The following is a 13979-nucleotide window of genomic DNA, read 5'->3' as shown; positions in this document are numbered from 1 at the left end:
TACCAAAAACTGTCAAAAATTAATATTTTTTTGAAGAGCTTCGAAAAATTTAAAACCACTTTGACAATTATTTTACGTATGGCTGCTGTATTTAGTTCGTAATGTTACTAGATATACATATGTTTAATAAAAGTTTGACTTTTGAAAGTGTCAATATATACATAAACTATATAAATCTATTTTAATGAAAACAAAGTAAGAATGTGATATACGTTTTCAGCTAAAAAAAATTGTACCGTCTATTAGAAAAAGAAGTGACATATCTTGTATAAAAAATATACACGAAAATAAGCAGCTTCACTACAGGCAACTCCTGGTCTGCCTTTAAGCCAACTAAGTGGACAAAGGTTTTAATAAGAGATTTAAACCTTTAATAAAATAGGTATAATGGAAACACAGGCAAGCTTAATAATTAAATCCAACTGCATTAAATTCTCGTAATAATCACTGTTAAGGGGATGACCGACGAGTGTGTAAATTTTCAATGTTATAGACTTACACTCGTATTTTCTGTGAAGGGTTAAATTTATCACCAAAATTAGGAACAAAACTAATAGAAATGAAAGAGAACTATTAGAAATTGTATAATCAGTAATACATGAAATGAGATACATTTGTTCCAAGAATATTAATTTGATTTATAGCCCAGTCTGGTTATGTAAAAATCATCGATTTCACGGCAAATTTTTTCGTAGATATCTGAAGCTTTTAAGACATAGGTGGGGGTTACTAGATAACAAATAGATGAAAAAGTACTCGTATTTGTACCTTGCGTTTTTTTTAAACAATAATTTATGGTCATAATTTGATTTTTTGTTTACAATTTTTTTCCCTCATATTTTACATAAACAATATTTACCATTTTTTTATATCAAGAATATCTATATTTTCCCGTTTTTTAAATTAAAATTGATAAATAATTTACGGAGATATTTGCAAAAAATCAGTTTTTTTGCACTATTTCCCTCCGATCGGTCAAATAGTTAAAAAGTTATTTAATTTATTTATCCCTGAGGCTAAACTATTAAATTTGCTCTATCAATGATGCTAGACACATTTAGTAAATTTGATAGAATTCTTTAAGACTTAAACTAAGTATCTTAGAAGTTAAATGCATATTGCATTTTCATCGAAATTATTCGCAAAATAAACGTTTGAAAAAGAGGTATGTTTTTTACTTATAAACAATTGTAATAACTTCTATATTTTTCAAGCTACATACTTGTACGTACAACCATTGGGTAGCTGGTAAAAAAAACTCATCAAATTTTTCGAAACTTACAGCCGTTCGAAACGAAGGTACTTTCGAAAGATCGACATAGGAAAGTGGAGGGGATAACTGTTTCAGCTCCGTTTTTTTTTAGAAATCGGAACTTCAAATTTAAACACGTAGGAAAACTTTACATTACCTCGGCTTCCATTGCAACTAGAAGCCTCTTTTTTAATCTGGGTAGCTGGTCAAAATATGAATAACTAGAGAGTTTTCACTGGCCGGGAAATATGGGAAAACTCGGAAAAATTGAGTCCATTTGAAATTCACTGTAAAAACTTACTTTTTTAAATTTGGCTGGAATAATCTATCGCAGTATTAATAATGATGACATAATTTTCACCCCCACTCCTCCGGAAATCCGGAAACATATATTTTCATTATATATTAATGATACATTATATTATTATATTCCTTATATTAATTATAATTCTGTTGATTTTCCGGAATTTTCCGAGAATCAAGTTTTATTCAAACAAAAACATAACCTTATAACATGAAAAATAAGAGTAAATTATCTTAATACTTTGATATTCGTACTTTTGATTTCTTAATTTTTGTATTTTTCGGATAAAACCCGTCTCAGTTGTTTAAAGTCACCAGATAGACTTGGAGATGTTTGTAGAAGAACAGAACAGACTACAATATTTCACAAAGACTTACATCGCCGATGAACCAGTAATGTCTGTTATTCGTGTTAACCATTATACGGAATTTGTATCTATCATCAAATTAATGAGCGTGAATTTTTATAGCTAGAATATTCTGGCATGTTATACCACTAGCTTTATTTATCGGTGACAACTTAGAAACTATAGTATTAGTCCGTAATAAAAATCGTTATATTTTATTTGAAACTATTTTATACTTTTAATACATTATTTGTGATGAAAATTTAACTCCAGTGCTTACAATCTTACAGGTTTTTTTATTTTAAAAAGAAACACAATTTTTTAGTTATTTAAGAATAATTGATCGTTCTATTTGTATTACCTGGTGTTTACACAGGACAGTACTACTGTAACTGACGCAGACGAGACAATAGATTGTCATGACAGAATTAAAAAAATTGTGTTCTGTTAACTGTCTCTCTGAGGATTTTTAAAATGTGAAAATCAACTAAAAGCTTGCCCCCCACAAAATGACCCATTCGCATTTTCATGCCTTATTATTCGTAAATTTTTGGACAAAATAAATTTTGGATGTTAGTTGCCCCCAGATAAAACAATAGTTTGGACCCCCTTGGTGGGTGGGGTATTCATTGTTAAAACTGTTTTTAAGTAATTTCTTGATGTCTCGGCTATTGTGCTCAGGGCCAATCCATTTGAAAATTCTTCTTCATCTGGAGTTACTTCAACAAGTCTCGGCAAAATTTCTTTTTGTGACAAGTTCAAAAACTTTTTTGAATTTAAATTTTTGTCTTAGAAAAATGGTCTAATAATATTGTGTTTAAAGATTCTTTACCAGATATTTATTTTTAGACCATATTAGGTATTGTTTTTAATCTTATTCTCAGGCTTTCTTGTCGACCAAATCCTATAATAATGCTAAATGCGCTATTGCTGCTCACGAAATTGTTTAGTTTCCGCCATCTTAAGTCGATCTAAACTGTCTGGAACGCTATTATGATACTTTGTCACGACAGCCAAAGAAACGATTGTCGTGACAGCGATTGTTGAAGAAAAGTAGAGGTTTACACTTAACAATCGACTGTCTCGTCTGCGTCAGTGACAGTAATACTGTCCTGTGTAAATGCCGGATTATTCAAGTATATTTTAGTTAACACCGTCTTAAAATTTTAACTCTCTCTACAATTAGGATACAATAACTCGTGTCAAGTAGTGTTAAACTGAAATAGAATAACAAGATATGTAGTTACAGCTCCGGCAATCTATAAAAAAAGAAAGGTATATTAAAAGAGGTTACAGAGTTTCCTTAACGTGTTAAATATTACATATTTTAAAATTTTCCACAAATTGAATGTTTACTGTAATTTTAAGTAAGCCGCACATTATGGTGTTATGATATAGATATTTTAAAAAGCATTGTAAAAATCCGCACACTACCGCCCATCAGAATAACATAAAAGTAATCGAAACAAAGCAGAAATGCATGCACTACGTTGCCAAAGATGTTGGACTTTTTAATACCCTTCCACCCCGTCGTCGTAAAGCGTCGTTTGAGTCGAGTCCCTCCCTCTTGTCGACGTCGCAATTAAAGCTCATGACCCCCCATTTCAGTGATTTTTTATTAAATTCAGTATTATACCTGGATTCTCTTTTAAAATTGACTAAAATCTAAATGACTCGATGACGTGGTGGACAAAGACGCAGCAAGTGGGAGCAATAAGGCTGCTAGGTAATACACAAAGGCTAGCATGCTTGTGTATTACGGGGGCTTTAAAAACAACTCCTACTGCATCGTTGGAAGTCGTGTTGAATCTACCACCACTTCATATCTTTATACATGGCGAAGCCAGATCAGTGATGCACATGTTAATCCATAGTCAGCGACATATAAGCCAGATGCATGGTATTGACAACAGAAAGCTAATCGAGGAACTAAAAGCCTATATTGTGATGAGGAAACCTATAGATGCAACAGTTACGAGATATAGCTTTAACAATAAGTTCACAATTAAGATACCAGGCAGGGACGACTGTAATAAAGGTGTACCCATACAAGCTGCTGCTACCTGGTACACGGATGGCTCAAAAACATCGGAGGGTGTGGGAGCCGGCATAGTAGGCACAAATCAAGGGATACATTTCCCGATAAGTCTATCTAAGGATATGACAGTTTTCCAGGCGGAAATAACTGCAATCCATAACTGTGTGGAATAAATAGAAAGGTAGCAAAGAACGTTCTATTCAGTTGCCATCTTCACAGATAGTCAGGCAGCGCTTAAGGCACTCAATTCTGTAGAGGTCAATTCTAAGCTAGTATCGGATTGCGTGTGTGACCTAAATAAACTAGGAGACCGTAGCAAGGTTACGGTAGCCTTGGCTGGTTAGCTGGAATGGTGGAGGAATTAAACAGGACAAAGACAAGCGAAACAGTTCATTAAAGAACATTTGGCAAAATTTACGGCAGACCTAATAAGCAAAGACGGGAAAACAGTCAAGGCCGTAGTAGGTCTTCTAACATAGCACTGTAGGCTGAATAGGCACTTCAAGCTGATGGGATTATCAGATGATAACCTGTGCAGATTCTGTCACCTCGAAGAAGAAACAGCAGAGCACATTTTATGTCCGTGTGATGTGCGGTTCTTTGCATTAGGAGAAGAAAATCAACCGGCAAATAGCTACATGGAAGGTACAGTCCCGAAGCTACTAGACGACTTTATAAAAAGGGTCAGGCTAGAGAATCTTATCTAGGACTAGAGAACCACAATAGATCTGAAAAGGTCGCAGTGGAATAAGCCGAAAAGCCACCTCTCTTAATCTAATCTAATCTAATCTAAAGAGGTTACGTTGAGACGCCTGTTTTTCTTCATCTACAATACTTGCGATGTCCATTTCGATTAAGGTAGCAAGACTTTGGTTACTTTACTCTTAAAGTTGCCAACTATCATAGAATAATATGGGTAAAGTTTGAATTAAAAGATACGAACGCAACAGTGTCGACAAGCGTGTATAACATTCAAAAACAAACAACTCTGATGACAGTCAGTTGGAGGCCAAGGGGTACAAGTGACGCTTGTACCTCTTGGCTTCTCAGTAAAACAGCTAATATTTGAGGTAGTACTTATACCATCCGCTAGATTGCAGCACTGTACAGTGATACGCTTGTATCCCTTTGCCACAACAATATTTGACTCCATAGCAACTACTTAGTGCTCTTGTTGTTTGTTTAAAATTGCACTTGTACCCCTTGACTTTTAGGCTCCTGATATGTTACAATGAAAATTGAGATTATATTTAAACATTAACACTTCAATGTATAAAATGTTTCACTATTTTGAGAGCTACAGGCTATCAAATAAAGTGTAAGACATGTCGATTAATGTTACTTTATTACGCAGTTTTGTTTATGTTGTGAAACAGATAAAGCACAAAAGCTGATAAATTCAACATTATTTCGCAGAAGGCCTTTTTGAGTTGAATTACCGTTGCCGTTGATTTTTTTAAACTTACCGATGTCAACAAAGCTCTGCTAATTTTAAAAAATCCGCATGAAGAAAATCTTAGTTTCCATCTATTAAACTGAAGTGAAAACATTGTCATCTAAAACAATAAAAAAAAGTTTATAAATAGCCGCTAAAAATAAGCTCAATGTTAAACTTTGACTTGGAAGGGGGACGTAAAAGAAGCCTCCACGAAGATGTAAATAGATGACTTACAAAGGCACCATACGTGAAATCAAATCTTTCTTTTATTTCGATATACTCTTTATGAGTAGAAGACACCAGCTCGTCAAGGATTTTTGCTTATGTGAGGAGATATGTTGTGGAATGTAACTTTTAGATTCTTCATATTTCTCTTTATATCGTTTAGCGTCGTCTTTTTTGCCTTGCAATGCTCAAGGGCACGGATTAAAGCAAAAATCTTAACTGTCTTTCTTTTAAAAAAGTAAAGATTTATCTGATCCCAATTCGAAAATACACAGAATTGCTTTCTTTACAGCAGAGTAATCAGATTCAGTTTAGAGCCACTCTGCCCACACTATGTACAGTGTAATAAAAAATGTACAAAACCAAATAATTTATTGTAAAAGTAAATACTTACACCTTTCTTAATAGTATCGTCAACTTCGTAAGTTAGCATGTCAGATATAACACTTGAGGTTTTATGATGCTAAAAATAATAAGCCTAATTATTATAATATAGTGCAGTATCAAAATAATTAACTCTTTCAATATAAAGCTACTTAATAAGGATTCTAAAATAAAGTCAATAAACTCTCTCAAAAATGGTGCTATTCCAGATGAGTAAAGTAGATCTATTATATCTTTTGGTACATTTTTATTTTCTATTTCTGTCTTATATAGGTATAATACAACTGTTTATGCAAGCAAAATCATTCAATACGGTGCAAAACCATTGGTATTTACGTGAATTCGATCGTAGAATCAAAGTTAGTCCAGTTTGTCCACCCCACTCAATCCTATATTATAACGATAATAACTCATGGCGTCTTCGTTGTGATGAATCTTCTTTTAACTTAAACACACTTTATAAACTACTTTCCTTACATAATGCATTATGAAAGAACGGTAACAGAACGAGTACTGTGCTTTCAACAACTAATATTACCCTTAGTTTTGCCTAATATACTCATTTTATTCAGACTGAGTAGCCTTGGGGTATTTCGATATTTTCACAGACAAAGACATTCTCGATATTTTACAAACTTTCTCTGTTATAATCAGACTCCCACGTTTAAAGATGTTCTGCACGCTCCTGCAACTTAACGCTTTTAGGCGATTAACTGCTGAACAGGTAAATGATTCATGGAATACAAGGAGAAATCGAAGATAAGGAACAGAATCAAATTAACAAAAGAAAAGAGTACAAAAGTAGAGAAAAAAAATTTCTTTAAGTTATTTTATATAATATGTCTTGCAGATAGGGTTATAATTTCAGAAACACAATAATAAAACGAAAAAGAAAGAAGCAAAGTACCAGAAGCTAAAAAAAGGAAAAAGTGCCCATTTAGTGGGTACTTTTTCACATACTAACAAACAAACGTTCACCTATCAATCAACCAGTTGTTATCATACTCTCGAATTCATGCGAATATAGGCCATTAAGGGAAATTCAAACTGATTTACTTGATCACTATACCGAATACGAGAATCGCAAAAAAAGCTACACGCTATAAAAACACTGCTTATAAAGAAAAACTCGTGTTTAGCAATGAATATAATATTGATTTTGTACCATCATTAAATTTTTTGGTATATATTGAAATCCCCTCGTATATGTTAAAACAGCGAAGAATATTTTCAATGTATTTAATAGACACATTTTAAAGTTTGTTTATATATCACAGATGGGTATTTCCTCGATATTCTTTGATCGTTTTCTGCTTAATATTGCACCTGAAATGAACATCCACTTAGATTGCTGAGAAGGTTTTGCGGAGCACATTACTCTCGCTGAGGCCGCTGTTAGGGGCAGTTGGTTTCAGTGTTAGTCCAAATATTTCTTCAAATTTGTAATTATTCTTTGTTTTTCGTCCATAGTGTTGTGGCAGTTGACTGTGTAATTGTGTAGTTACAGTAAGTTTTGGAAGAATCTTTGAACAGTCAAGACGCTGTGAGTGTCGGCGTCAAGAACCAGCAAATTTGTTGAAAAAAAGTTGTTTATACTCAATGTAATGTGTCAGTTCTAATAAGAGTAATCACCTAATTTGTTTTATGTCGTCTCCCACCTAAGAGATTTGTATCTAAGAGATTTGCGGCGTTTCCAACAGATTTGAAAGGTACCCACATATGTTCCAGTTTTCTAAGAAGTCGAGTCTGAAATTTGCGTCCCAGTGAACAACTTCCAACCCCAATTTGTTTGTCCTAAGAAGCCGTTTCAGAATATTTTCGCAGTTTGGAGATGAATTTGTTCGTGTGGCAGAGAGTGTAAGTCCAGTTTTCACCCCCAGAAATTTAAAAGAAATTTTAGTGAAATCCAGGTAACTCTTTGTGGTGATTTTTAAAGGAAAAATAAAAATTTTCTAATAATAATTTCTTTCATAACAGTTTAAAAAATTGAAGTAATTAAAATTGTAGATGATAGGATGTGGCTTAGCTGTCATATTAACTGTTCTTAGTTTTAAAATTTAGTGTTGACATCTGACAGCTAGCTTTATTTTTTTACATTTGGTGAATACCTAATTATAACAGATCCTTTTTGCTTTGTTTTTTTTTAGAAAAAGGTTAACCTCTATGCATAGTTTCATTTAAATACTTCATATAAATTTTTCATTTCTAATTTTTTCCGTTACAAATTGTCGCCCATTAGCAATTGTAAGTTTTGTAGTACTTACAACTTCAAGAGTTTGTAAACTGATAAAACATAGTAAGTTTGTTTTTGATATTTTGTATTTTATTGTTATTATTTTTATTTGTAAGTGTTTGTGGTGATCCAAGACAACAATAAATATTAAATTTTTTCTCTAAACCAATTTGTTTATTTCTTTTAAAAAAGTTTCTAACCTCTTTTTGTGTTTTTTAGGAAAGAAGAGCTTTTTCTTTCATCCAGCAGGAAGATTCTTCTAAGCCTCGTCCATTTTAAATAGCTTGAGAACCTTCTTGTGTTTTGTTTGCCCAGGAGATTCATGCAAGTACTCCTTTTGTTTTATTTTTGTAGTTGCCCCAATCCAACTCCCTTGCCATTAACTTATCCACGACCCAGCTCTCAAATAAACCCTGAGTGGCCGTTCGTCAAAGTTTCGGTTTATTTTGCTTGTCCTATCTCCACCAAATTAATTTCTGTCCTTAATTTTCAACACCCCATAGTAATACCCTATGTGGTAAGCAAAATAATCGTTACAATTTATATTTTGTCTGAGGGAGCAATTATTTTATAAGTTATGATTTTTCTTTTCGAAGATTTTAATTTATTAAGAGGCCTATTGTCCATTGGAATAAACACTCACGTTAAGTAAAAAATAATATATAATTTAGCAAAAAATGCCATTTCTGAGTTCACTTTACCAAAATTGGACCTTTAAGGGTTCATATTGTTATAAAGAAATAATTTTAGAAAACTAGATAAAACCTTTTAAACCTAACTTTAGTATACACCTCTTATCTTTGTATTTATTTACTTTTTCTATTGCATTTTACTATTGTTCATGGGGTTTATAAGCAGGCTTAGGCAAATATCCATAGAGCATATTTTCCACATTTTTCATATTTTGCACAATTGGCATGGTTTGTATATTAGACATATTTTGCACATTTTGCATACTTTACATATTTTAAATATTTTAAACATTTTTTCGTCGACCGTCCATTTATGATCAATTTTAACACCCTCAAAATCATTTATTAATGACCCCTAATAATGAATGATTTTCTATTAATGAACGATTTCATTATAGGCAACACAACATACATTGCTTGCATAAATTAAACGCTCTGTAATTGGCAGTGATCTGTGGTGTAGGCAACCAAACATATACCTATTTATATTCCCACTAAAAAATTAATTTAAAATGAAGTAGCCGCTGTTAGTACTATCTGTCATTGTATGTCATTATTTACTTTATTGTTTAAAATTCTGTGTATTTAAAAAATCAAAGGATGGATATTGACGAAGAGTTTAATTTAACTCCACCAAAATTTAAATTCTTCTATCACAGAATTTACAGAGGTCCAAGAAGACTTGAATATAAATTTGTCACAATGCTATACAGCAGATAATCATTTATCAATATCTTCCTTTAATTTCAGTAATTGTACCATTTCAAATATTAATGTTTACTATAATAAAACTACCACTAAGGACACTTTGAATAAAGTCAATGAAAGCTGAAAAAAATTGTTGTTTATCGTTAAGTAAATAAATATTTAAACTACGATATCTTTATTTCTGAAAAGTACGGTCGACGGAAAAGTTTTGTAACGAACTCGTGAATTAAAATGGCGATTAACAATCTCGAACATTAACGCGCTCGCTTCGCTCACGCGTTGAAATATCTCAATTGTTAATCGCCCTTATTAATACACTTGTTGGTTAAATAACTATTAACTATTTTGTCGATTTTGCATATTTTCCCTTTTTTGCATAGTTTGCGTAGTATGCATATTTTGCATATTCTATGCAATTAGTAATATTTTATATTACTTTTAGAATTTTTCAGCAGCTAATATTTTTGCTAATGTGCTCTGGATGCTTGTTTTATTATTAGCTCTGTAGTTAGATCTCTAGTTTTAAAATGTTTTTATTATTCTATCTATTGTTTAATCCAAGACAAAAAAAACTTACCTCATTTATACAACTTTGACATGGTTCGACAATAATTAAAACTCTGCCTATATGTCCTATAAACCAAATACTCTGCAAACATATATAGTAAATATCTGTATCATCAGATATTATTTTGGCAAGCAGAAAATATGGTGTGACGATTAAGTGAAGCAAACAACTCAACATAATTAGCTGAAAATAAAAATTAGTTTCATATAGCTCCTTATATTCATATTGATATAAGTAATAGCTCACAAAAATATCTAGGGCATGAGATTCGCTTAGGCCGAGATAATCAAACAACTGAAACATAAATGAATGGGTCTCACATGAGCTACCTTTTGTAGAAAACCTCAACGACTGTGTAGAATCCAATCTTCTGGTTATTCAACAAAAAGGCGTCGGTCTTAAGACCTTGATTTCCTTTCCTAAGAAGGGTCCTAATTCTCGTAGACAAGCATAAGGACCATGATCTGCCTTTGATTTTACCCTGCTTATATTCCTTAGTAGTTCGTATTTTTCACCTTTCATGATGTGCCCCACGTATTCCAATTTCCTGATTTTTATGGAATTTAAAACTTCGCATTGTTTTCCTAGTTGTTCGAGAACTTGTTCGTTTGTTTTGCGATCCATCCATGATATTTTCAAAATACGTCGGTAACACCACATTTCGAATGCTTCTAGGTTTTTAATGTTGGATTTTTTAAGTGTCCAAGCTTTAACCCCATACAAAAGGGTAGAGAAAATATAACATCCAAGCATTCTTATTCGGAGCGATATATTAATATCGCGATTACAAAAAAGTTTTCTCATTCTATTAAAAGTTGACCGAGCAATTTGTAACTGATGGTTTAAAGCAAATATGTCTTGATTGCTTCTGCTGTAGTGTAAGAGCTTGTTTTGTTGCTGCAGTTCGGTACCTAAGACGCGATTCTCTTCTAATTTCTTCAAAAGCATACGATCTTCATGAGCAGTAGATATTTTTGGTCTTACAGAACTTTCTTTCGAGAGTTTCTTGTTCTCTCCATCTTTTATTAATATTAAAAACTGTGTTTCTGCTTACGTTAAAATGGTTCGCTACAGCAGATAGTGACCAACAATCTTTTAATTTTCTTACAATTCTTGCTTTTAGTTCTTTGCTAGCCTGTGGAGCCATTTTTTAAGGTTGAACAGAATCAGTTATCTGCAAATTTTAAGATTTGGCTGTGACAGTGACATTATGTAAATAATAAATATTTATCCTTCAAAATACACTTTTTAATTTTCTACAAAATACGCATTAAGAGTCGTATCAGTTTTTTTATCAACCAGCTGTACAATGTATATTAATATTAAAAATTATACTTACAGGTATACAAAATTCCATTGAATTGTTAACTACTGCCACTGCTTCAAATATTTTATCATGGTAAATAGAAAAAAAGAACAGTTTTCGTGCTAAAAATAGTACACATAAGAATTTTTTTTAATAAATAATTGTTATTAATACCTATACAATATTTTGAAGGGCAATTAAAAATACGCTTAATGACGGTAAAATTCACAGTTTCAAAAATGATTAAATATAATGCAAAAACTGAGCGGCAATAACTCTTTTCTAAAATATCGTTGTATTTGATATTAGAATATATAATAACATTAAATTAATTAAATAAAGTGTATATTTATTTATAAAATCGCTGACTGGCTCCGGCACAAGGCAAATTAGAACGTTTTTCTAGAAAAATAATTATATAAAGGAATTTTAGAAAAAATAATAAGTTTATTTATTTTGTAAAATACAGAAAGATTCACATATTGATTTGATTTTGATTCATATAAATATGAGCAATTTCAAGACATTCAACACAAAATCCGGGTTGATCAGGACATTTTTCGCAGTGATAGATTGTCTGCTTTCTAATTTTGTTTTCGGTTTTTGTTTTGCTTTCTAACGCTTTCTTTTTGTTCGTCACTTATTAACCATAGGAATTTTTGAAATACTATGTCTGAAGGCAGGAATATTTCTTGTTTTTCACACTGAAGAGCCCGGCATACTTTCCGTCATTTTGAATCACGAAACTACCACAGCAAAGAACTGGTAAAAATGTTTGATACTATAAGTCCTCGCTCACACCCTGACAAACATTAACTAACGTCGGCGTCGTACTAAGTAGAATATGATGGTACAATGAATACACAAGGTATGATACATAATGTTCCAAAATCGGCTCGCTTTCGCGCATGACGTAGTCAAGATCGCTTATTAACGCAACATTTGAATGTAGTTGTATAAGAAAGACTTTTAATTTTAAGTTTTTTTATATAATTTGGCTAATTTAATTATAGTAATTATAAAGATATGATAAAATTATGTTATTATAATATTTATCCTTTATAAAACATAGATATCCTTTATAAGACAAGTTTTAATTATCTTTTATTACACGTAGGTACAGGTTAATTAACTTATACTCCAGAGTTCGATATTTCAGATGTTTAAAAAGATACAGAAAAGTGGTAATGGAGGTACACAAAATTTGTACGTATATATACCTACTGAACTAAACACAAAATCAAAATAAATAATGACAAAGTCAACTTTATTTATATCGAATGAGCTAGCTGGCCATCGAATATGAGTGTAGTGAGGGCACACAATATTGCACAACATTTAAAATGACATTTTTGTAATATTCACACATAAAATTATCTTGGTATTGTTTATAATAATGATAACATTGTATATTTTAATAATGATAACATGATTTAACAAAGAAACATATGTTATTTTGGAAGATGCTAAATTGATTTCCTCCGAAACAGTTCTTATTGCAAATTGCATAGCAGGCTGAGGCTAATTTCTTACTTAACAAATCGATATAAAAAAACCATTAAGGTTTTATGACTAATAATTAATAAAAATAAAGATTTAGACTTACGTTGTTGACCTAGAAGTAGTAAGAAGCTGCTCAACATACTTTTTGGACTCTCTGTGTTCGCCTCCTTGTACGCGTTTCTTTTGGTTGGTTAAAAGGGTAGCCGATGTTGATTTAGGCAAGTAAAGACTAGGTACTGCCTCAGGTTTGAGTTTTAGACCCTTTTTAGAAACGTAATTTAAAAGTTCCTGTTGTAGATTTCTTTGGTAATCTTCAGTTTTAAAATGTGTATAACAAATTCTTGCAGTATTACAATTAAAATTATCCTATCTACAACAAGATATAATCCACAGTTTTCTGGTCACGCTATCTTTAGGAAATGTATGAAACCTAAAGATTTTATCTTCATTGTCACTATTGCAACAAGCAATTGCACAGCGTACTTTGAAAAAGGTACAAAACCAGATATACAATGGCAAATAACTACTATATACTATATACTATTCAGTATAAATAAATAGTAACTAAACACCATTTGTATAAAGACACATATATAAGCATATATCTAAATTATTTTTCTATTATAAAATATATGACTTAGTCAGTATTAAGATACTTTAAAATATAATTATTATCTCATAATTTGCAATTTGCAATAGTCACCATTGATAACCGATATTATTGTTGAACTTTTGTTTTTATACAAGCTTTCTGTCTTGCCGGTGTAAAGTCGTCTGAAGTCGATATTTATTGTGTTTTGCGTTTGAACTAATTTGTGTCTTATTTTCATATTATTATATTGTTTGATAAGTAAATTTTGCATATAATAATCGGTAGGTTATAGTAATGTGTATATTTTTTATTTTACTAAATTTCATTATAACTCATCTAAAATATCATATTGAATTGTAAAACCGATTTTTCTCTATTGTACTCTATTTT

The 13979-nt window shown here is 31.6% G+C and overlaps 1 protein-coding gene across 1 annotated transcript; it reads right to left on the bottom strand.

The window, feature by feature from the left end:
- Window positions 1–2762: 2762 nt before the first annotated feature.
- LOC140446173 (gustatory receptor for sugar taste 43a-like) lies at window positions 2763–11614 on the bottom strand. The gene is made up of 5 exons (XM_072538706.1): window positions 11528–11614; window positions 10198–10371; window positions 5998–6066; window positions 5407–5496; window positions 2763–3161 (listed from the first exon to the last, which is right to left on the bottom strand). Exons 1-5 carry the CDS (start codon window positions 11543–11545, stop codon window positions 3105–3107), a joined length of 408 nt encoding a protein of 135 aa, XP_072394807.1. The 5' UTR covers window positions 11546–11614; the 3' UTR covers window positions 2763–3104.
- Between the last annotated feature and the right edge of the window lie 2365 nt (window positions 11615–13979).

This window comes from Diabrotica undecimpunctata, chromosome 7 (assembly GCF_040954645.1).
Source record: "Diabrotica undecimpunctata isolate CICGRU chromosome 7, icDiaUnde3, whole genome shotgun sequence".
Taxonomy (NCBI): Eukaryota; Metazoa; Arthropoda; class Insecta; order Coleoptera; family Chrysomelidae; genus Diabrotica; species Diabrotica undecimpunctata.
Note: the sequence above shows the minus strand (reverse complement) of the source record. Positions and strands in the feature narration are given on the sequence as shown.

What these genes read in the sequence shown, in the direction of transcription:
- LOC140446173 (XM_072538706.1), bottom strand. An exon ending in ACGATACTATTAAGAAAGGT is followed by an intron (nt 5,497 to 5,997) that starts GTAAGTATTTAC and finishes TTATTGTTTTAG; the next exon opens with ATGACAATGTTTTCACTTCA. An exon ending in GCAGAGCTTTGTTGACATCG is followed by an intron (nt 3,162 to 5,406) that starts GTAAGTTTAAAA and finishes CTTTTTTTATAG; the next exon opens with ATTGCCGGAGCTGTAACTAC.